Source organism: Barbus barbus, assembly GCF_936440315.1.
Source record: "Barbus barbus genome assembly, chromosome: 32".
In the NCBI taxonomy this organism is placed as follows: Eukaryota; Metazoa; Chordata; class Actinopteri; order Cypriniformes; family Cyprinidae; genus Barbus; species Barbus barbus.
The window spans coordinates 18,373,487-18,395,469 of record NC_136760.1 but is presented as its reverse complement, the minus strand read 5'-3'; the positions used below and the strand labels follow the sequence as shown (position 1 = coordinate 18,395,469).

At 37.7% G+C, this 21,983-nt stretch overlaps 1 protein-coding gene across 1 annotated transcript in view; it reads right to left on the bottom strand.

Moving 5' to 3' along the window:
* The window catches only part of LOC306852702 (voltage-dependent T-type calcium channel subunit alpha-1G-like), a gene marked incomplete at its 3' end in the record, with an annotated part of 234,961 nt that overhangs the window by 66,593 nt on the left and 146,385 nt on the right, over window positions 1-21,983 (bottom strand). The window contains exons 15-21 of the mRNA XM_079389755.1: window positions 18,942-19,007; window positions 17,038-17,112; window positions 15,613-15,706; window positions 14,770-14,951; window positions 13,042-13,521; window positions 12,750-12,850; window positions 7,661-7,784 (exon numbers count right to left, since the gene is read on the bottom strand). Of these exons, the coding sequence (XP_079245881.1) occupies window positions 7,661-7,784; window positions 12,750-12,850; window positions 13,042-13,521; window positions 14,770-14,951; window positions 15,613-15,706; window positions 17,038-17,112; window positions 18,942-19,007 (1,122 nt within the window). The remainder of the gene's footprint in view (window positions 1-7,660; window positions 7,785-12,749; window positions 12,851-13,041; window positions 13,522-14,769; window positions 14,952-15,612; window positions 15,707-17,037; window positions 17,113-18,941; window positions 19,008-21,983) is intronic.

Below are 21,983 nucleotides of genomic sequence, written 5' to 3'. Positions count from 1 at the left end.
ACATCTAGCTTGACGGAGAAAACTGAGACAAACAAAACAAAAAAATTAAAATTAAAAAAATATGTAAAAGTTTCAGATAATGTGATTGTGTACAAAACAATTACTTGAGAAAACTCAAGTTAAATCTAACATAAAATCAAGAATAAATAAAACAAAATGTTTTAAAGTGCTTTCCAAGATATATAGATAGATAGACAGACAGACAGACTCGTGGTCAGAATCGTTGGTAAATATGAAAGAAGGCTGTGAAAATAAACCAGCATTATTTATCCTTTTGATGTTTTTTTTTTTTTTTTTATCACAAAAATCTAACCTTTCACTGAACTAAAACAACTGAAAATGAAATAAATGTTTTTCTCAAATACACGTTGGACACAATTATTGGTACCCCTAGAAATTCTTATGAGTAAAATATCTCTGAAGTATATTCCCATTCATATTCACAATTTTGAGCATACCAGCGTGATTATGAACATGAAATTATCCAGCCATGGCTTCCTGTTTCACAGGAATATAAATAGGAGAGAAAACAAAGGCCAAATTCCCTTAATCATCCATCACAATGAGAAAAACCAAAGAATATATTTCTGATGTGCAGCAAAAGATAATTGAGCTTCACAAATTAGTGAAGTAGCTTTAAGAAAAAAGCTAGAGCAGTGGAAATTTCCACCACCAGGGCAATAATTAAGAATTTCTGGATGAAGGAATGGTCTCTGATCTCGTCAGGTGTTCTCTAACCTCATCGGTATTACAGGAGAAAACTCAGAGCTGTTATTTTGGCAAATGGAGGTTTCAAAAAGAATTTAATAAAAGGGTACCGTTAATTGTGTCCAATGTGTATTAGAGAAAAACATTTATTTCATCATGATATTTCCCCCATTTTTAATTCTTATTCTCCGATGAAAGGTTAGATTTTTGTGAATTTTTTTAAATAAAAAAACTCAAAAGGATTAACAATGCAGATTTATTTCCACAGCATTCTATGATCATATTTATCATGGGTACCAACAATTCTGACCACGTGTGTAGATGGATAGATTTGTATAATGTGCTGCTCAAAAAAAAAAAAAAAAACATTGCTAAACATTGCTGTCGCTTAAAACTGTAAAATTGTTGTTTTTGAGTCTGTCCATTGTTCACAAAATGATCCAAACGATTCATTAGCAAATTAGAGTGAATCGAAAGCATTCATTAATGAGTAATTCGGGGATCCACTTTTGAACTTAAATGCATTTGTCATTCGTTCAGTGTGTAGGTACGTGACTAGAGACAGAAAGAGAGGCAGAGAGTAATCAAAAGCTGCTAAAACTCCCCTTGGTATTTTCATCACCTTTTTCCCATTACTTTGGGCACTGAAAAGACATGCTCAGGCCTTGTCTACAGAGGGGGACTCAGGTGGGGAGTCTGATGGCATTTGTTCATACCCAAATGAAAAAATGTCTCCATATGAAATATTGATGACACACATCTGAGCTCAGTGAGGTATCTGTTACTATATATCAAGTCTGTCATGAAGATGAGATGGTTTGCATAAGCTCAACATGGAGGTTCTATTACAGACAAAGTTACGCAATTCTGCAGTGACAGTGGGACCGAACTGACTTTACCTGCTCCAAAGATTCTGCAATTACTCATAAATGTCATATCATACTGTGGATTTATATTGTAATGTGCATATGCCTTAGCAAACATGTCACAGGTCATTACCAGAAAACATTTACAAATTTTACTTACATTCACAAATGACAAAACATGCAATGTGGCAAAGTCATTTGTTTGGTATCTTTGTTTGTTAATTTTCTTTTTTTTCTGTATTTAAATGCAAATGTAATATTTCAATTTAGTTGTTTTCCCAATTGCATTTTACTCCAAAAAAAAAAACCAAAACACTGTGTGATAAAGTCACATTAGCTGCCACCGCTGCTCTTTGTAACATGTAACATTTGTAACATTTCTGTCTTTGTAACACGTTTCATTAAACATAATAATCTTATTATGCATTTATACCTACGCAAATACATAATTTAATTTCCTAAACAGCAAAAAGACTGTGTTCCATCTGCACCAGTCTAAAAAAAATCCACATGCCTGTGCAGGGAAGGAAAATAAGTAGAGTTTTTCTGTGCTGACAGGACATCTTAAGGGGGAAGTAAACAAATATCTTAGAGGCTCAGAGGCACACATGGTAAAAACCGGATTACATGGATTAAACCTCAGGAAAATAACACAACGGAAAACAACCTTTCCATGCTACATAATGTGTCTTAGAAAACCATTATACGTGAGAAAGCTTTAAGGTCCTCTATTTCCATTACTGACAGAATCCTTCATCAGCTTGGGGGGAAAGGCTTTTACTTGTTCTTTTTTCCAGTTTTTTGTTCCAAATCAAGAATGTGTATACATGTGAAAAAACTAAATACAACTCTATTCTGTGAACAAGTCCATATAATTGGATTTAAATCTACATGGAAAGTCTCTGATGGACATGCAAGCCGTCTGCACTGCAGATCTCTGCCATGCAGAGCGCTCTGGGGTTTCTCTCTTTCTCATCAGTTACAGAGGTAGACACACAGTCATTGGATACAAGAAAATAATGCTAATGTATGCATCACTATATGCAATGAGCCTGATGCAAAAAAAATAAAAAATTTCCTGCATACATTCAGATTACATAACGTTGTTATACAATAAGAGGACCATTCACAATTCTGCTGTGTAATTCTGTATAAAGTAGCTCAGTGTGAAAAATCACAATGATATTTGACACTGACAAATTGCTACAGAATGAGTGCTAGAGTGACTCTGGACATAAATTTGTTATTAGATAATAAATTCATTATGGTCCAAAGTAGCTCTTGACTTGGGTTAACAGTGAATTAATAAAGAGCTTGAAATGTCCTCATTTGGTACATGAGTGAGTGAAAAGTCTAGGTAGGCAACGTTTTATGAAAATATGTGCCTTGAAATGTCAGGAATCTGGTAGCTGCAAAAATGATGGACATCTGCTGTCTCTTTTCAAGGAGGTCTGCAGGAGTCCTGCTCTGCCAAGTCAAAAAAGAGCAACCTAAAATAGCTGTTTTTCCCTGAAATACTTTCTACTCATATACAGTTTACAACAGTATATGAAGTGTAGCTATTTTGACTCTTATCACTATTATGCTCTAGATAAGAAAGGAAAGAAGATAAAACATGTCTTGCTTTCTTCTTTCTCTTCTGTCTTACTGTAGGTGTCCTGAGGGGCATGTAACTGCTGAAAGAAGTAAACATACAAAACTGATAATGAGATGTAGCAAAGCATTTAAGCCAAGCTGATTGTGTCCTTTGGGCCTGTAAGAAAGCATGAATAACAAATTGAATCTTTTCCATTTTAACATCCTAAAAGAACAGCAAATCCAACCAACTCCCAAGTCATCTAATAATCTACTTTAAACCTGCTTAGTCACTAACAAAACAACCAGTTAGACAAGGTAATAATTACGGCCACATGCTAGACTAACAGACTAACTACCATAATGATCACCCAGTTCCAGAATCTGGAAATGACAGATATGCAGTTCAGAGGCCTGGCGGCTGACACTGAGTGTCAGTTAGCACTCCTATTCATCACAAAGTTGCTCAGCTGGCACATGCAGACTAGCTTTTCTTCATGGGTAATTGGTTGCGGAAAATTTTTTCACTGAACTGAACCTGAACTGTAAATTCCATGCGACTTAACACTCTGGGGCAGCAGGAAATAATGTCCTGATTAACTAAGGGCATTACAAGCAAGTACACAATTGCAAATCCTTTACTAGTGACAGACAGACGCAAATAAAATAAAATAAAATATAAAATTAAAAATGAAATAAAAATTTAATTAATATAGCCTACACTTGAGACCAAAGGACAAGAGGGAGCATGGGACCTCATAAAGAAAATCTAACCTAGTACCTTTTTTCAACTGTCACATGATGGCACTTCTCGTAAAGACAGGGTTCCCACTCTTTCATGAACACCAGATTCAAGGACTTTCAAGGACTTTTTAAGCACCATTTATTTTATATCAAGCACCTATCAAATTCACACGCCAGCGAATGTAGTGTCATGAAAGACCTTACAGTACTAAACATTTTACTTACACTTAACATTTACATTAACAATTTCAGAGTAATAGTGTTTTGAATGTGTAGGTTTCAAAAATTTAGACCGTTTTGAGTAGTCGTGTTCGAAGAATTTAATGAAATCCATTGAAGTTAATACTGGTAATATTCAAATACAATTTCTAAAATATTTTTAGAAAAACCGCAAACTACAAAAAACAAAACTGTTTTTTGCTGTAGTTCTTGTACAAGATTTAAATTTGAAAGAATTTCACAATTTTTAAATTAATAAAAAGTGGTTAAATGTTGTAATAACACTGTAAACCTGTTAACATTAAAAATTAGCATGTTCTATTAAAAATTAGACGTTACTCATTAATAAACAACTCAAGTCAAAATTATTTTGTAAATCCCATTTTTTTCATCTTTGACCTAGAGGAATGCAGGTGCTCAAACATGCAGCTACTCAAAATTTCAATATTTTTTTTTTAATATGTCATGAACATTTTAAACATTGTACATGTGCAAATCTGCAAATAAATATAAAGAAAAGAAATTAAAAAAATAGGACTTTCTATTTGCTTTTAAAATGTAAACGCGTTCCACTAAGCAGTTTTTCTTATTTTTCAAGTTCTACATTTTCTCCTTAGCTCCATGTCGCAGTAAGTTTTGGGAGTTCATTTTTAGTCCATCTCCTATCCTGAAAAGTCTGTCTTGCAGAGATTGACTAAAAATGAGCTCCTAAAACTTACTGCTATTCTGGAAGATAAATTCTTCAAACAGTGGTACAAGAGGATGTGGTGCTGGTCCATCAAGAGTCACTCTCAACCAGTGTTCATTTCGTTGATGAATACTTTATCATAATTTTCATCAACAACATTTTTTTCACTGACGACAACGAGACGATAATGAACGAAAACTCTTTTTGAATGACAAAAATTATTACAAATCTATCTATCTATCTAATCTAAAATGTTAGGGAGGGACAATTTGGGAAGAGATTCATTCAGAACGAATCTGCTGCATAGAAGGTTAGATGCAAACATATGAACCGGCGGGACATAAGCTAAAATACACTTGCTGCACGGCGCATAAAACATTAAAAAATGTCAATATGTGGGAGTAAGAGGAGAGCAGACATATGCATAAATCTGACGACACAAGAGAGAACTCAATTCGGTCATGTTTTCTGAGTGCAGACACTGAAGCATACACACACAGAAATCGCGTCTCACAGCACGTGAGTACTCTTTCACGTCGCATGAACGGAGAAATACACACAAAATGATGTTGAAATGTCCGTTTTGACGAGTATTCACGTAAACACAGCTGTGAACGTAAACAGTAGGGAGAACGTGTATCAGTAGGCCTACATTGCATCCGTCACCGTGCATTCGGTTTTAAAGGGATAGCAGCCTAATTTAGTTGCTATTGTCCTAGTCATTGATGTTAATCAAGCAACAAAAGAAAGACATACAATCACTCACTGCTCTTGACTGAAAAACTTTAGTAGCCCTAAAGATTAATCTAAATTTATTTATAGAAATATATATGTCTGCTTGAAAGAATGATAAACAAGTTGTTATAAAGAATGTATAATTAGCCTATATAACCATTGGTATTGCATTAAAAAGAAGACCATATTCTTGTTCTTTATGAGAAGTGGTTTTATTTAATTTTATCAAAGGCATGTTGTGTGTCACCGCAGTTAAATTGCAGTCTATCATGATAAAAAAAACAATATCAAACCTATATAATGAGTTTGGAAATTTTAGAGAAATGCTTAATAAATGCACTGTAACTAAACCCATTAGATTTTAGCTGACTAAATTTACTGTAGATTTAAAGTCGACTAAAAATCTTATGATATTTAGTCAACTAAAACGAGACTAAAACTAAAAACAACTCAGATGAGTAAAATATGACTAAAACTATATGGCATTTTAGTCAAAAGACTATGACTAAAACTAAAAAATTTGCTGTCAAAATTAACACTGCTCTCAACTTATCCGTCTATAAAGCCTATAAAAATTTGTCTTCATGTATTTAACAACACTTCAGCATGTTATTCTCATTAAGTGAGGGTCATTTTTTTAGGATTTTTTACGCAAGCAAAGTCTCTGAGAACCTGACACCTTATAATTCTGGAGACTCCAGGAAGGTTGAAGTTCTGGAAAATGGTGGCGCTGGAGACTAAATGTTTGATGGTTTACACCTAATTCTTCACATTAATTCTTAATTATTTTGCAGTTACCGTGTGTCTTATCTTCTCCACCTGTTTTTGTCAAACCCCGCTGTAACCAATGAGCATTTCGCTGACCAATGGTCATGTCTTAACTTTACAATTTCTGTATTGCATTAGTTCTGAATATTTCTCATTGAGGATTTAATAATTTTTGACTTTTCAGTTAAATCTCTTTTTTGGCTCATTTTATCTGTAAAAGAAAATGTGCCTAATAATTCTGCACACATGAGTTTTTCACTTCCAGCCTTCATGGACAATTATATATCACTTATAAATGATTAATTACAAAATTAATAGTAGTTATTAAGATTGATGTGGTTTGGAATTGGTAAAATGTTCTTGGAAATAAATATGATCAGAATATCAACGTGTCTAATAATTATTCACGCACTGTAAAGATGTGCTCACTTTACACAGAGTGTGTGTGATCGTGTAATCGAAAGTGAAAGTGAACTGCGAGCGCTCATTCAAATGTGATTTCACTTATTAATAGCGTGAAAATGATATACAATATTAGAATGTTTGCGGGAGCGGCACACACACGTTGCGGGAGCGGGCGGTAATGGTCAGACATTACCGGCTCAAGAAAACTCTAGGCTGCACATCAACACAAGCTAAGTTTTTTTTTTTTCGCGCTACCCCCATCTCCACCCCAATTATTTGTGCCGTTTCGTTCTGTCTTTGACAGCACATATAGGACAATTTTGAAATAGCGCCATAAACTAAATTTATTTTAAATTTAATTCAAGCACTTTCAAGGACCTATGTTTGTTTTCAAGTACTTTCCAGGCCTTGAATCCATATGTCTGAAATTCAAGTACTTTCAAGTACTTTCAAGAAGCGTGGGAACCCTGTAAAGAGTAGGGGTGTAACCCCGGTGTCCTGGCCAAATTCCCTCTACTGGCCCTTGTCTATCATGGCCTCCTAATAATCCCCATACATTTGATTGGCTCTATGACTCTCTCTCCTCTCCACCTGTAGCTGGTGTGTGGTGAGCGCACTGGTGCCGTTGTAGTGTGGCTGCCGTCGCATCATCCAAGTGGATGCTGCACACTGGTGGTGGTTGAGGACAGACCCCCCCCCCCCCCCCCCCCCCCACATGATTGTAAAGCGCTTTGGGTGTACAGCAATATACAAAGCACTATATAAATGCATCATTCATTCATTCATTCTTATCCTGCAAAAACTGTATGAAAATGAACTTTTTTGATTAAAAATAAGAATATAACAAATGTCAGATAAGTGTTTCAATTGTCTGACCTATTATTCCTACAGCAAAACTTCTTTTGAATGGCATGCTTGCGTGTGTGAATGTGTATGAGGTAACATTACTCACAGCGCTGGAGGGGTCGATTCTGGGCCTCTCCATGGCAATAGTGATGCAGTTGAGAAAGATGATGATAAGAACCACATGGTCAAACATCTTGTGAGTGATGATTTTATTGCAGGTCACACGAAACCTGCAAGACATAATCACACCAGACATGGTGGGCTGAGTGATGCAAAAATTCATGTTGATCATAAACATCATACATACATCATGTTTATCATAAAATTAATAAACAAGAAACTGATTTCCACTAAAAAAAAAATAGGTCACAAGGTTTGACTAGCTTTTCGTAATGGAATAGTGTACCCAAAATGAGACTACTTCCATCATTTATCCACCCTTATCCACCAAGTTATGAACTCTGTATCACTGACATTCTTCTACGGAAAACTGTTTGTAATAAACAATAAACAAATCCATCATTCAGATGCTTACATTGTGTCCAGAAGCGACGGTTTAAAGTTAAACATCTTAATGATGGATTTATTTATTTATTACAAACATGCAGCTTTTCACTTCCACAATGTTAACTGATGGACTGCAGTCATGTGGATAACTTGTGGATTATTGTGATGTTTTTATCAGCTGTTTGGACTCTCATTCTGATGGCACCCATTCACTGCAGAGGATCCATTGGTAAGAAAGTATAGTAATGCTAAATTTCTCCAGATCTGTTCCGATGAAGAAACAAACTCATCTACATTTTGGATGGTCTGAGAATGTGTACATTTTTAGCTAATTTTAATTTTTGGGTGAACTGTTCCTTTAATTAATATCTTCTATCTAGATGTTTAAAAGAATAGAATGCTACACTGTTGCAACATTTTGACATGCTGCAAAGTAACATGCATTTATCATTTTGGAAACAAAAACAGCATTTTGAGTCCCATTCTATGTATAATAATGTTAAAAAGTAATAACAATAATAATAATAAAAAAAAAATCATTTAACATATCAGGTATGAGATGTTAACAATCATTACTTCGGGTTCATTCATAACAAAAGAACTACATATGCCCTTTTTCCTCTATTTCACTTCAGTTGAACTTGTGACAAACGTATGCATGAACGTGTGTCTGCCATAAGACATACTGCGTGGTGGAATGACTTCTTTTATGAATAAATAGTGCTCAGTTCTCTTTAATGTCTCAGCGACTTGGCCTGATGTTAAAGAATTTATGCTCAGAACGGCACTGTGTGGGAACAGACGGCAAACTCTGCACCGTTGTCATGCCAACCTGCCTCTCTCAACCCCGATCGCTCATGCTGGGAGTGTGGTCATGCCGGGGTGAAACGGGGAGAGAAGTCTAATGCTGTGTCCGATACCTAAGGCTGCTGCCATACTGCCTCACTACCCAGTTAGTCAATATACTTCACAGCCGTTATTGTTAAGACAACTTCACACAAGGTTTCACAGGCTTCCAAAAGTACATAATGTCACATCTAATGAACTAAAACAAATTCAAATGGACTTTAGATATAACTATGTATTTTAAAGCATATATTCATTGCTCATGCAATGCTGTTTTCTGAGTAGATAAGAATTCAAAAGTTGAAATAAAACAATTGATATTCAAAAAAAAAAAGGAATAAAATCACAGGAATAAATGACATTTCAAAATACATTATCGGTCAAAAGTTTGGGATAATCAAAATTTTCAAATGTTGAAAAATTCTCACCAAGGCTGCATTTATTTGATTAAAATACAGAAAAAAATAGGCATACTATGAAATATTATTAGAATATTATTAGCAAACTGTTTTTATTTTAACTTATTAGTTTCTGTGATGGAAAAGCTGAATTTTCAGCAGCCATTACTCCAGTTTTCAGTGTCACATGATACTTCAGAAATTATTCAAATTGATGCTGTTTTTGTTCCCAAGAAACCCATTTATTAATGCTGAAAAGTTTTTTTTCTGCTGATTAATTTTGTAAAACAAAATAAATAATACATAAAGACAAAGAAAGAAAAAAAAACAAGATTAATAATTGTGTACCAATAAAAATTAAGCACCAATTCAGCATATTAGAATGATTTCTGAAGGATCGTGTTACACTGAAGACTGACTTCAATTTTGCCATCACAAAACTGTAATAATATTTTCCTGTTATATTTAGTTTTTTTAATTAACAAAAATCTTATTTCAAAACTGTTTACCATTAGCGTATATTAGAATAGATTTTTTATTTTAATTATATTTTACAAATAGCATTATTTTTGATCAAATAACTTCAGATTGTTAAGCATAAGAGACTTTCAAAAGCATAAAATAATCCTACCAACCCCAAACGTTTGAACAGTAGTATATTTATACTGTACATATAGCATGTATATTCATTTAAAAATTACATTTACAAATCAATCCAAACACGTAATGCTCATTCTTACATTATTAAACCTCTTTGATTGTGCCAATATGACATGGTCGATCTTCTAATAGTGAACACGCACAGATGGACAAACTAAATTCACAAGCTTCGGTTTTGGTGACACCAATGTATGCCAGTCTGCATGTCATAACAGTGCAAAGTGGTGATCACTTGCATCATCCAGGGCTTGCACAGGAAGGAGGAGGAGGATGATCTGAGGTTTAATTAGTAAAGCGCTGACAGAGTGTAACATGCAATGCTGAGTTCTTCTTTCCTCTCCTCTCCCTCTAATAAGTGAAGCCTCTATGGAGCTTAATGTGAGCAGACATGCATTTAAAAAATGGAAAGCACTGGAAAGAGATGAGAGGAAGGCGAACACCAAGAAGACGCCTAAGGCAAAGGCATACAGGAGATTTCTCACCCCTTAAGCATCTTCATGAAGGTGTTTTCTAAGGCTTGGGGGAAACCTAAACTGCCGTAGTTTGCGGACCATGGTACTATGATAAATGTGACTCACCTGCTGAAATGACCAGCATATGTTGTGATTTGGATGCTGGACAGCTTGTGTCCCCAGCAGACTTCTTAATATATTTAACCAGGAAGATTTATGCTGCAGGTGAGGACTGCTCATTGACGGTGTCCATAACCTCCCCCTATACCCTTAAATAGGGCACTACTTGAGGAGATAGCCATTTGTAGTGATGTCCGACACTATAGTGGAAGTTATCGAGTGCACTCATTCAATCCCATAATGCAATGCAATAATGAGTGTACACTCAACGCCTAGAGAATACCCATAATGAGGGTCGTGCCGAAATAATTCATACGTCTCACCAGAAGATGGCGCCTGCAGAAGTATCATCCATCCAGTGAAATAACTTTTATACATGCTAGATGCCATAACGGAGTTCGAGATAAATCTTTTCATTCCTACAGGAGGTGCCAGTTTGCTAAGTTTTAAATAATTATTAAACAGATACAAGTACAAACTACAAACTATATAAAAGCGGCAGCTCAGAGTTCAAATTTGCTCACTAGTTTTCATTTACTCGTTCAATTGGACTATATTAGTGGACTAATGCATTACATGTAAGAAACAGTGAATGCGAGTATATGGGGGAGATTTCGAACACAGCTATATACTTCCATTAGGTAGCCATGCTATTTGTACACCTGTTCAACTGTTCATTTATGTAAATATCAGATCAGCCAATCATATGGCAGTAACTCAATACATTGAGGCATGTAAGCACAGCCAAGATGATCTGCTGTGGGGGGAAGAATGGGGAAGAAAGTTTATTTAAGTGACTTTGAACTTGGTATGGTCTATGGCACATTGGAAATACGTGCCTCTATATACATTTCTGCAAATCTGAAGTAGATAACACTGCCCTCCAAAAGTTTGCCCTAGAAAAGTGGGGTTTTGGACAATATTGGCATGAATCCTTTTTAATGTGTGATAATTTTGAACTGATAAGGGACAACACAAACTACAAAAACATTTTATTACATAAACAAGTCTATACGTAGAAAAAAATTAAATTTTTGATTCATCAAAATATCCACCATTAGCAGCTATTACAGCTCTGCATAATCTGGGCACCTGAGCTGTCAGTTTATTCAAACATCGACTCTGAATTGGCAAGCAATTGTTGAAGCTATTAAGGTGTGCTGACCCAAAAATCTTTTAAAAACCTGGGCCAAGTTTAAACCAGTAACCAGGCATTACAGCTGGCAAAGGGGCATGTCTGACTTTGACATGTATACTGTATATTGCCATTATTATGTTTTATTGCTGGCCTTCAATGATAATGTCAAATTACTTTAATGTATTTGCACCAAAAATGATAAGGATTTATGCTGATATCGTCCAAAACCACACTTTGCCAGTGGTGTTTCCAAACTTTTGTACAAATCACTGCAGTGTCCAGTTGAAATGAACACTAGAAACTTGTATTCCTTTTAACACAAAGTATGATTCACAAGTACAAAGTTTTGATTAATAAAGCCTAATTTTCACAGTTACTTGCAGAACATTATGTTATGACAATTTTAACATCCTGCACGATATGAAAACTGATACTTTTGAACGTTTTGTCTTCACATACACAGCTTCATATGCATGCGTTTTCTAATTCAGTAAAACAGCTCAAATCCACATGAGGAAGTTAAAATAGCATGGCTGAATCAACAAATGCGTTTTTATATCACTTTTGCATTTGTTAACACTATTGGGTAGATTTAGGGTTGGGTTTGAAGTAGGGGATATTTTCAACACGATAGAGCATTGACTTTTAGCGACACTCCATGGATGTTTGAATTCTGAACAGCCTCAAAACATACCTCAAGCAGCATAATAAAAACGAAGCAATACGTGCCAGTACTAAAGTAATAAAAATGTTCCATGGTCACATATTGTACGTGTGTTTTAGCGCCACTTTCTGGACATTTCACTTTGAAACTGCTGTGAAACGTGCAGTAAGGTACGTAATTACGGTGTGGCAGAAATGTGTATATAATGTATATATGAGCCTGGGTTGGGTATGGTTATTGGTGCATAATATTACAGAAACTGAAGATCTACTAACATAAGACAACTAATCACATGGGTGAAAAACACAATATAACACATTTATGCTGAGCCCTCCTCAATATATAAGATATATAAAATGGTCTTTTCAGAAGGAATGACTTTGAGAGCCAAGAAGGCAACAGAAACTTACCGTGATTGTGGGGGGAACAGATAAAGAGACCAGGTGAACCTCTCCCGACACCACTGGGGCTGCTTGTGCTCCAGCCAGCGGTAGAGACGAGCCTTCCGACTCTAAAAGACGGATGACCACATGAGATTATAGGACCAGTAAATTAGTTTTGTTGGCAGCAGAAGATATAGAATCCTGTTTCCTGTGATCTTATAACAGTGAATTGAATAGAAAAAAAGCTGTAGATGTTTGTGATGAATCTATTGGAAGGAACTGAAAATAACTGTAATAAATCAAGTGTAGCTTTTCTCACCAGGTTTCCTTCATCATCTCCATTGTCATCCTCGCTGTGGTGTTCATCTAGAGAAAGCTGCGTGGTGGCTGCAGATGGAGAACTCTTGCCGTTGCTGAGGAAGTTGGGCGGCCGGGCGCTGTGTATGCTGGCGGAACGATGCACGTATGGCACCTGCAGGGTGTCTGGAGGCAGATCAAACGAGCTACGTGTCTCCAGGGATTCCATGCGCCTGTGCCGAGGCCTCTGGCCCAGGGAGTCCGTCCTGGCGAGGGAGGCATCATCGTCCTCGGACAAGCCACCTCCGCCCCCGCTCTCTTCCACATCTCCCTCATCGGAGCTGGTCTGGCCATCGCCCGATAGTAAGGAGCGGCGTTCGCCAGACTGGCGTTTCTGCCTCTTGAGGCTGGGGGCTCGGCCCAGGCTATTCCAGCTGGAGCGCCTGCTGTTCCAGCTACTGGCTGAACTCCAGGGGGCATTTGGGGAGCTCCGTACACTCGACTGCAGAGAGACGGATGGAATATGTTACTATCAAATAATATCTCATTGGTTAACTGTAAAACCTCTGTGCCAACGTTTTTGTCAAAATCACACAGAAATATAGAACAAAAAAATTAGAAGCCAACTGCACCACATGTACTCATTATTCATATATTTAACATATTATAAATGTAAAAAATATATTTTATATTCTGAATTCTATCATTTATATTATATTATACTATATTCAGTTTTGGGGTAAAGCATTACAAGTAACACGAGTTACATAATCAGATAACTTTAAGTAACTGGCACAGTAATGCATTTACTTTTTCAAATAAGTAACGACAGTTACTTTGTATTCTTATTCATTGACTGACAGCTCCTCTGTCCCCATATTGAGAGAAATTGGGAGTAAGTGCTGAGGTGTTGTGCGCTGTGTACCCATGATGTTACTGTAGTTCTAGACTAAATGTAAACATCCATTTACTCATTTACTCACTTGCACAAAAACAGATTAAGCATTCCTCAAAATGAATAAAAACTGTGAAATGCAAACTCAGAATATGACGCAAACCTGATATAATTGTGTTAAATAGCACAAATGTTTATATTGTGCACAAATAGCACAAATGTCCACTTTTATGTATTTAATCCCATTTTATTATCCAATGTCTTTGCTGTTGACCTTCAATGATCCAATTCAACCGTTCTAAGCAAAAATAACTTTAGATAAACATAACATTTGTGTTTCATTTTTTATTGCTGAAGAGCGATGAACTTTCTTCTTCTGCATCCTATTCTTCATGCAATCCAGATTGCCAGCACAGCGGAAAGTTTATTTGAGCCTGAATTCACATTTCCTTCAGCCTGAGGGAAAGGTCTTTTACATTTGCCAAAAATATAATTTTTTTATATTAAAAATAAACAAGCAAGCCCAGCAGAGATGAGAAAAGTAACGCAAAATTAATGCATCACATTACTTTCAATAAAAAGTAACCGAGTAACTCTATGAGTAAATTATCAGGGAGTAACACAATATTCTAATGCATTACTTTTAAAAGTAACTTTCCCCAACACTGATTTTTATATTATATATAATATATATTATATACTATATTATATAACTAAGTGACCCTACAAGTCTCACTTAATCACCTAATTGAGAGTAACAAAACTAATATGCATTATACCAAAAAAATAAAAAATGCAAAAAAAAACTTGTTTGGACAACTTTCTGTATCAAGACAGAGAAAGGTAGCTACTGACTGGAGATTTGTCTTGGCCATTGGGATCCATGGTGACATTGCTGCCTCTGCGGGACTCGTAGCCTAGCGCCAGATCTCCTCCTCCTGATATCTTAGGGATGGGCATGGGTGTTGCAGCCGTGTGAGTGATGAGAGGAGGGGTCAGGCTGCTCTTCAAATCCACATGGCCATTGATGGGCACAACTGCGAGAAAGGAAGGGACAGGATAGTATGCTCAACATTACAACTGAAGCAACAAAACATGACAGACAGCTAAAAAATGTATTAGGAACCATTTCAAGCATGAATTTTTCAGGCAGGCTTTAATCTTCAAAAAGGATTGCAATGCATCATGTGAAAAAGACAAAAAATACAAAGTATAACTCCATTGTTAGAAAGGTAAAAGGGTATCTGGGATTGCACAGAAGTTAGTTTGTGGATTTCAAATTATAAGAGTGCACCTCAATCATGTCTTTAATATTAAAAATTGCAGGCTTGTGTCCTACAAAAACAATATCAGAATATATTAATTATAATAGACAGACAGACAGACAGACAGACAGATAGACAGATAGAGAGATAGATAGAAAATTAGCAAAAATAATAAAGATGACCACAAAATTTGTGGTTGTAATGAACTCGTAAGAGTCTATAATAAAATATAAATTAATAAATATTTCTTGCAAATAAATAAGTTCTCACAAACAAATAAATAAATGAATAATTTTTATTTATTAAATTTTTTTTGGTGGGGCAAGTGAAGATGTTGGCATGGCAAATAAAATCTACTGGCTTTTGGGGTGGGGGGGCATTTTTGTTGAGCCCTGAATGTGCCATGTGCTTCCATACAAACTGTGGATCTCACCAGATGATGCAGATTGATCCTTCTTATGTCCTGAAACATCCTCCAAGCTTTGTGCATAGAAATCCGCTTCAGAATTAGACTTCGAGGCATCTCCCTTTATCAAACGTGGAAGATATAAAAGATTAGATCCCAGGATTAGATGTTGCTGGGGATTAAAGAAGCATTTGCATATTGGTGAGGAACAGGCAGGTGGGTGAGGGTGTGGTCTCCCCCACCCCAGCCGGCCCTCAAAAAAGGCCAGAGGGTGACTGGTATCTAAGGGAGAGACATCCTGGTCGGGGTAATCCACAAAAACACAGTGCTGGCATGCATTTGACAATACCAGGTTGCACGACCACTCTGAAACCACAAGTACTGTGTACTAAATATTAGTTAAATGTATCTTTGAGTGTAAGCAGATGATCTCATGGTCAGACCATCTGCTATATTAGCGTAAGTCACATCCACATGCGGGTGAATATGTGTGGGTTTTTTTCTTCTTTCTCGGCTCACTGAAGGAGCAGCACCAGTAGAGCAGGCACATCCAATGATCAGGCAGGAGAAATAAACACTGCTATTTTTATCAGAGGGCTCATCACATTGTTTGGCCTGTATCCTCCTCATCCCCAGTCTTGGGCTGGTCTTAAAATGGCTTCATGCCGAGAGCGTTTCAGTGTGGTCTAGCACAGAAATTCAACCCTGGGTGGTTTGTCAAAACAGACAGACTGTCTGAGGACATGGATCACTCTCTTAGTTTGACCATTAGGCTGTCTATTTGTGGACCGACTGTAATTTAAATATGAAGCAAGACCATAAAAGGATGGATCATTTTCCTTATCATGTGGTTACAGGATGTCAAACTCATTCATCTCAGCATACATTTACTATAGTACTTTACAGCAATAATGGTCAAAGAGAACACAGTGGAGACTATTCTGACAAACCTTGCACCTACAAACAATGTATCCCATTGGCTTCACTTATTAACATCAAGCTAAATCAAAACGTTATGAAAAAAGGGGGGAAAAAAATCAATGCATTAGTAATGTGTAAATGGATAAGTAAACAAAGCAAATTTACGTCGCATTGAAACCAGTGGGATCATTGCAACACTAGACAGCACAATCGAACAGCAATTAATTCACATTATAACTACAACAAAAACAGGACTTGTCAGTAGGGAATAACACAATATCTACATTACTAAGGCAACAAAAACAAAACTTGAAAGAATTATGACACTGGAGTCAAGCTCTGTAAGTGAAGACAGGAGAGGGACTCCTTGCCCCTTCTCAACAATAGTGAAGAGTAAAACAAAACACAGCTGTGATAGGTTGAACTAGCAGAGAGGCACTACAAAGCATTCTAAGAAACAGGCCACCACTGTCTGCTGGGCACCAGGTGCAGTTAGCGGTTAGCTTAGCATAAGCACCCACTGTTACTCACTGCATGCTCAGAAATGAGCACTGTGGATGATGTGTCTGGATTGGACTTTACTATTCTCACTCCCACGTGGCCTTTCTGAACAAAGAGATGTAGCAGAAATGTCACAAAAAAACTACAGTATTTGCTAAACAAGCTCCCTGACTTTTTGACCTAAGCACTAGCAAAAAGCTGTTAGCTATTGTATTCTATGTAAAATCAATTAAAACCATTAAAAGCTTTATTAAAGCAATAGTTCACTCTCATGTTTAAAAAAAAAAAATACTTATTTAATATATTAAATAAAATAGTATATGTATACAGTGAGATGTTATTAGCCGCAACTAGATTTCAGGAACTGAATGTGTCCAGTTTAGGAAAGAATAATTCAGTTTTATAAAGTCAAGCAATTGAATCATTGAAAAGATTTAACTCAAAAGAAATTTGTTCACAAATCAAACAGACGTGTGAACAAATAATTCAGACCAGTTTTATGAACTGAATCGATTTACTAAAAATATTTGACTCAAATGAATGATTTGTTCACATGCCAGATTTATAAATAAATCGTTCAGACCATCTTTGCAAATTGCAAATTGAAAATATTTGACTCAAAATAATAATTTGTGAACAAATCATTCAAATCAGTTTTGGAAAGTGGATCAAACAATTCACTGAAAAGATCGGACTCCAAAAAAAAAAAGATTTCTTTTTGAATCAGACATTGATTCAAATGTCATACTTTTCCAACCTGATCTCATGAAAAAACAACTGTTTTATGTTTTGGTAAACTGGTAGCAAATTGGTGGTGATTTCATACGAATTCATATGAACTTACTCGATTTTTAGGAAAAAACGAAGCATGACTGCCCATCCCTAAACCCAATAATGAGTGGGTCGTACACAGTACAAATTCATTCAAATTTGCTACTAAATTTTAAAATTCACACATTCCCATGAGAGTGTGTTGTACTTTTCTTGTTAATGACAAGGTTTTCAATGATTAACTGAAATGTAAGAATTAAGCTCCATTTGCCAGAAACTGCTTTGGTCAGGTACAAGGTGTGAAAGAAAGTCTACTGGGGCTGTACTGTCAATTAAGATGTTAAGGTTGCTGTGCAACTGCTGCTTAACCATCACAGATCTTAATTTGGGAATTCTACTGGGCTCAAGCAACCTTGCTGATAGAGAGATTTTAGGCATGTTTTGACGTGTTAATAGCCCCTGAGTAAGGACTAGCAGGGAGGTTTATGTAATTTGATTGTCAAGGTGAAGGACTGGAAGGTATAAGAGACTAGTTCAAACCCCATTGGTGCTCTCCATTTTATAGCCTTCCACTGCATGTGTCACCTAGCACAGCTGCATGAATGAAAACAAACACGGGATGTGATGTCCAGAACCACAAACAGACCGAGTCTCCTCAACAGGGTCAAGTGCTTCCACTCAGCTCTGGCTCACTGAATGGACTTTCTCGATCGCTGAGGTACTGAACTCAGCGGAGGGCTATTCTAATAAAACTTTAAGTCAAGTTAAATAAAAACTGATGATACCATGCAGAGCAATTCTACAAGATCAAATTAATTAAAGTAAAGAGGTATTAAGAGACGTATCCACATATTAAACGATTTTGAGATCTAGTCAAAAGGACTTCCCAGTTGCCTTATTTGCTTTTGCACAGCAGTCTGTCCGGGTTTGTCAGATTTCACTGAGGCTTTCCATATGCCCAAAAACATCCTTTCAGCCAGATAAAATAAAGCATGAGGCTCTACAAGGTTTGTACTCTGCCGCCAGGCATTGAGCAAGTGAACCTGAAGAAAGACTTTGAGTCAAGTCTGCTTCTACAAGAAACGATCACAAGTGACACTCCACAAACGCAGCGGTCCTCCTGGTTAGTCTCACTGAGTTACATCATGCGGAGTGCTACATACCCCTGAGTCTATAGGCAGCTGAATACAGCTCAGCTGGCCATGCAAATCTTCCCTCTTGGTTATTTCCTAAAGAGGATGCGTGTTAGGATTTTACCACACAGAGCGAAAAGGTAAGATAGAAGGGGAAAAAAGCACAGAAAGTGTTAGAAAATTGACAAAGACACATGAAAAATCGGACTCCCACATTTCACCAAACTTCATTTCTGTTGAAGTAAAAGCAATGTTGCATTTTGGGTGGAGTTTAGGCTGCAAGTATTCTTGCTACAGTGAGTTTGTGTAGTTGTTGCCCGTATTTAAAATGCTACAACTGCAGGTATCAATACTTGGCTCTTTTATTCTCTGAAATTGATGAACTCTTTTGTTTTTCTCTCTAGCTCCTCTGAGATAACATGTATTGAATTTTTCACATTGTGAATCTGACACAGTAAATCAGCGAATTACATCCAGCGAATGAGTGCAACTGACAAATATTCTATGCATATAAAATTAATGTTTTTCTTTTACTTCTACAAGCTATTTGAATAAAAAGAAAAAAAAAAAGATCAGACTCTGCCTTGGGCCAAATTACAACTCTCTTTGGTGCACAACCCATTTTTTAAGTTCAGAAATTCTTGGAAAATTATGTTCAACAAGAATAACACCACATTTAGTCATTTTAGTGTCACTGCCTATAACAAGAACTAGAATATAACATTTGGCCACTCTTTCTTGGCATATATTTAGTCTATTGAGAGTTCTGAGCATGTCATGCAACAACTCGTCACCCTTTGTGCCTGCTATGCTGTCTTTTCAGAGGATTTCAGATGAGTATTGTCATGAATAAGGTCCATGGACTTCCATTCCCTCACCACCAGAGGTCACTCCCCCATCACATTGATTTTCACACCACACAGGCCGTTACATATTACCCTGGACAACATTTCCCATCATGCATTGCACTAAGTCCACACAGCTGTCTCAATCACTCCTTCACCTGAAAGCCATTACACTCACTATATAAAACTCAGATGTTGTTCTAGTTGCCGAGTATTGTTCTGCGTTTAGCACTCTCCAAGTGTTAGCTGCTTTACCGAGCCATTCCGTGTTTATGTTTAGCTCAGAGTATTAGTCTGCATTTATCACTCTCCTAGTAATAGCTGTTTTACCGAACCATTCTGTGTTTGTTTAGTTCCAGTATTGTCTAGCGTTTATCGCTCTCCAAGTGATAGCTACATTACAGAGCCCTTCCGTGTTTTCTAAGTCTAAGTTTTGTTTATGTTGTTTATAGCCTCGTTTCCTGATTCCTGCCCGTGTATCTTGGATTAACCCTTGTATCGCCGTTCAGACTCGGTTTATCCCTCGTTTGGATTATTGCTCAGGTTATCGGACTACCCCTCTTCTCTAACCCTCTGGATATCATTCGTCGATCAAAGACTCACGCTTGCCCTAGGATTACTCTGTGTCTTGTACATGCCATACTTGTTTGCTGTTGTTCGACCCTGCTTGTGTATATAACCAGGGCAGTCGTGGCCTAATGGATAGAGAGTTGGACTTGTAACCTGAAGGTTGTGGGTTTGAGTCTCAGGTCCGACAGGGATTGTAGGTGGGGGAGTGAATAACCAAACACTCTCTCCACCCTCAATACCACGACTGAGGCGAGACCCTTGAGCAAGGCACCAAACCCCCAAATGCTCCCCGGGCGCCATGGCATTGGCTGCCCACTGCTCCGGGTGTATGTTCACTATTGTGTGTACACTTGGATGGGTTAAATGCAGAGCACAAATTCCGAGTATGGGTCACTTTCCCTTTCCCTCTGAATAAAAGTCTTGCATATGGATCCACACGTCTCACGTCTCGTTCACCGCGTTACAGAATACTCGACCACACGCGGATCCAGTGGCTTTTCTAAGGAACCCTGGCCAGGTATGGATCCATTCGACCAGCTGCTCGACCTGAGACAAGGGAGTTAATCTATTGAGGAGTACGTCTTTCTGTGAGATATCTTACAGGGTACCCTTTGATGAGGTCGTATTAAAAGACATTTTTTTATTTTGGAATAAATGAGCCCATTAAGTCATGTTTGCCTGAAGAGAAGTTTAATTGTAGTTTAAAGGACTTTATGGACTATGCTTTGCTGTGTGCTGACTCTTTGTTTACTGTGGGTGTCGCAGAAGAGGAACGCGGCACTGCGTCTGTGACTGAAGTGGCGGACGCACCTGAGTGCGCGCACAATGGCAGCGACAGCGGAGCCTGACCGCAAAATGGCGGACATAACAATGCCCCGTTATGTCACAGCTGTCAATCATGAGTCCATTCAAGCCACAGTTGATCATCATGAGTCAAGCCAGGTATCCCCAGTCCAGCTCACTTTAACCCTCCTGTTCCTGCCCTAATTCCCCTGTCCGAAGCGCTTCCCATGATGGGGATTGCTTTATGTTGCATTTGGGCTGCGTACACCACTTTAGAACTGCCCCAGGCGATGGCACCCACTGCAGCTTCTCCAGAGGTGGCGGCACATGCTGCAGAACCTCCCGAAATGGCGGTGCTGGCTTCAACTCCTTGTATAGTGGTGGCGCCCAGCAATGTACTCTCAGCCTGTCGTGTCACGGTCAAAGAGACTGTTACCACTGTAGAACCTCCAGAGGTGGCGACAACTGCTGCAGAACCTTCGGAGGTGTCAGTGGTATCTATTCATCAACTCTTTGTCTGTCCTGTTGCAGCCAGAAGGGTTGTCCCTGATTTCTGTTCCTGTCACGGCTATGGAGGCCGTCTGCGAATCTTTGTCCTGTCCTGTCAAGGCCACGAAGGCTGTCGGTGAACCTTCGCCCCTCTGTACGTGAACTGTTGTCCAGCCCTGAACTGGCCACAGAGGCCGCTTATGAACTTTTCTCCTGTCCCGATCCAGCCGAGGAGGCTACCTATGAACTCTCAGTCTTGTCAATCACAGTCAAGGACTCTGTCCGCGAACTTCATGACTGTCCTGTTACTAATGAACATGCTATGTGCCCTAGTAACCTTGTCACAGCCAAAAAGGTAACCTTCGAACACTTAACCCTGCCTGCT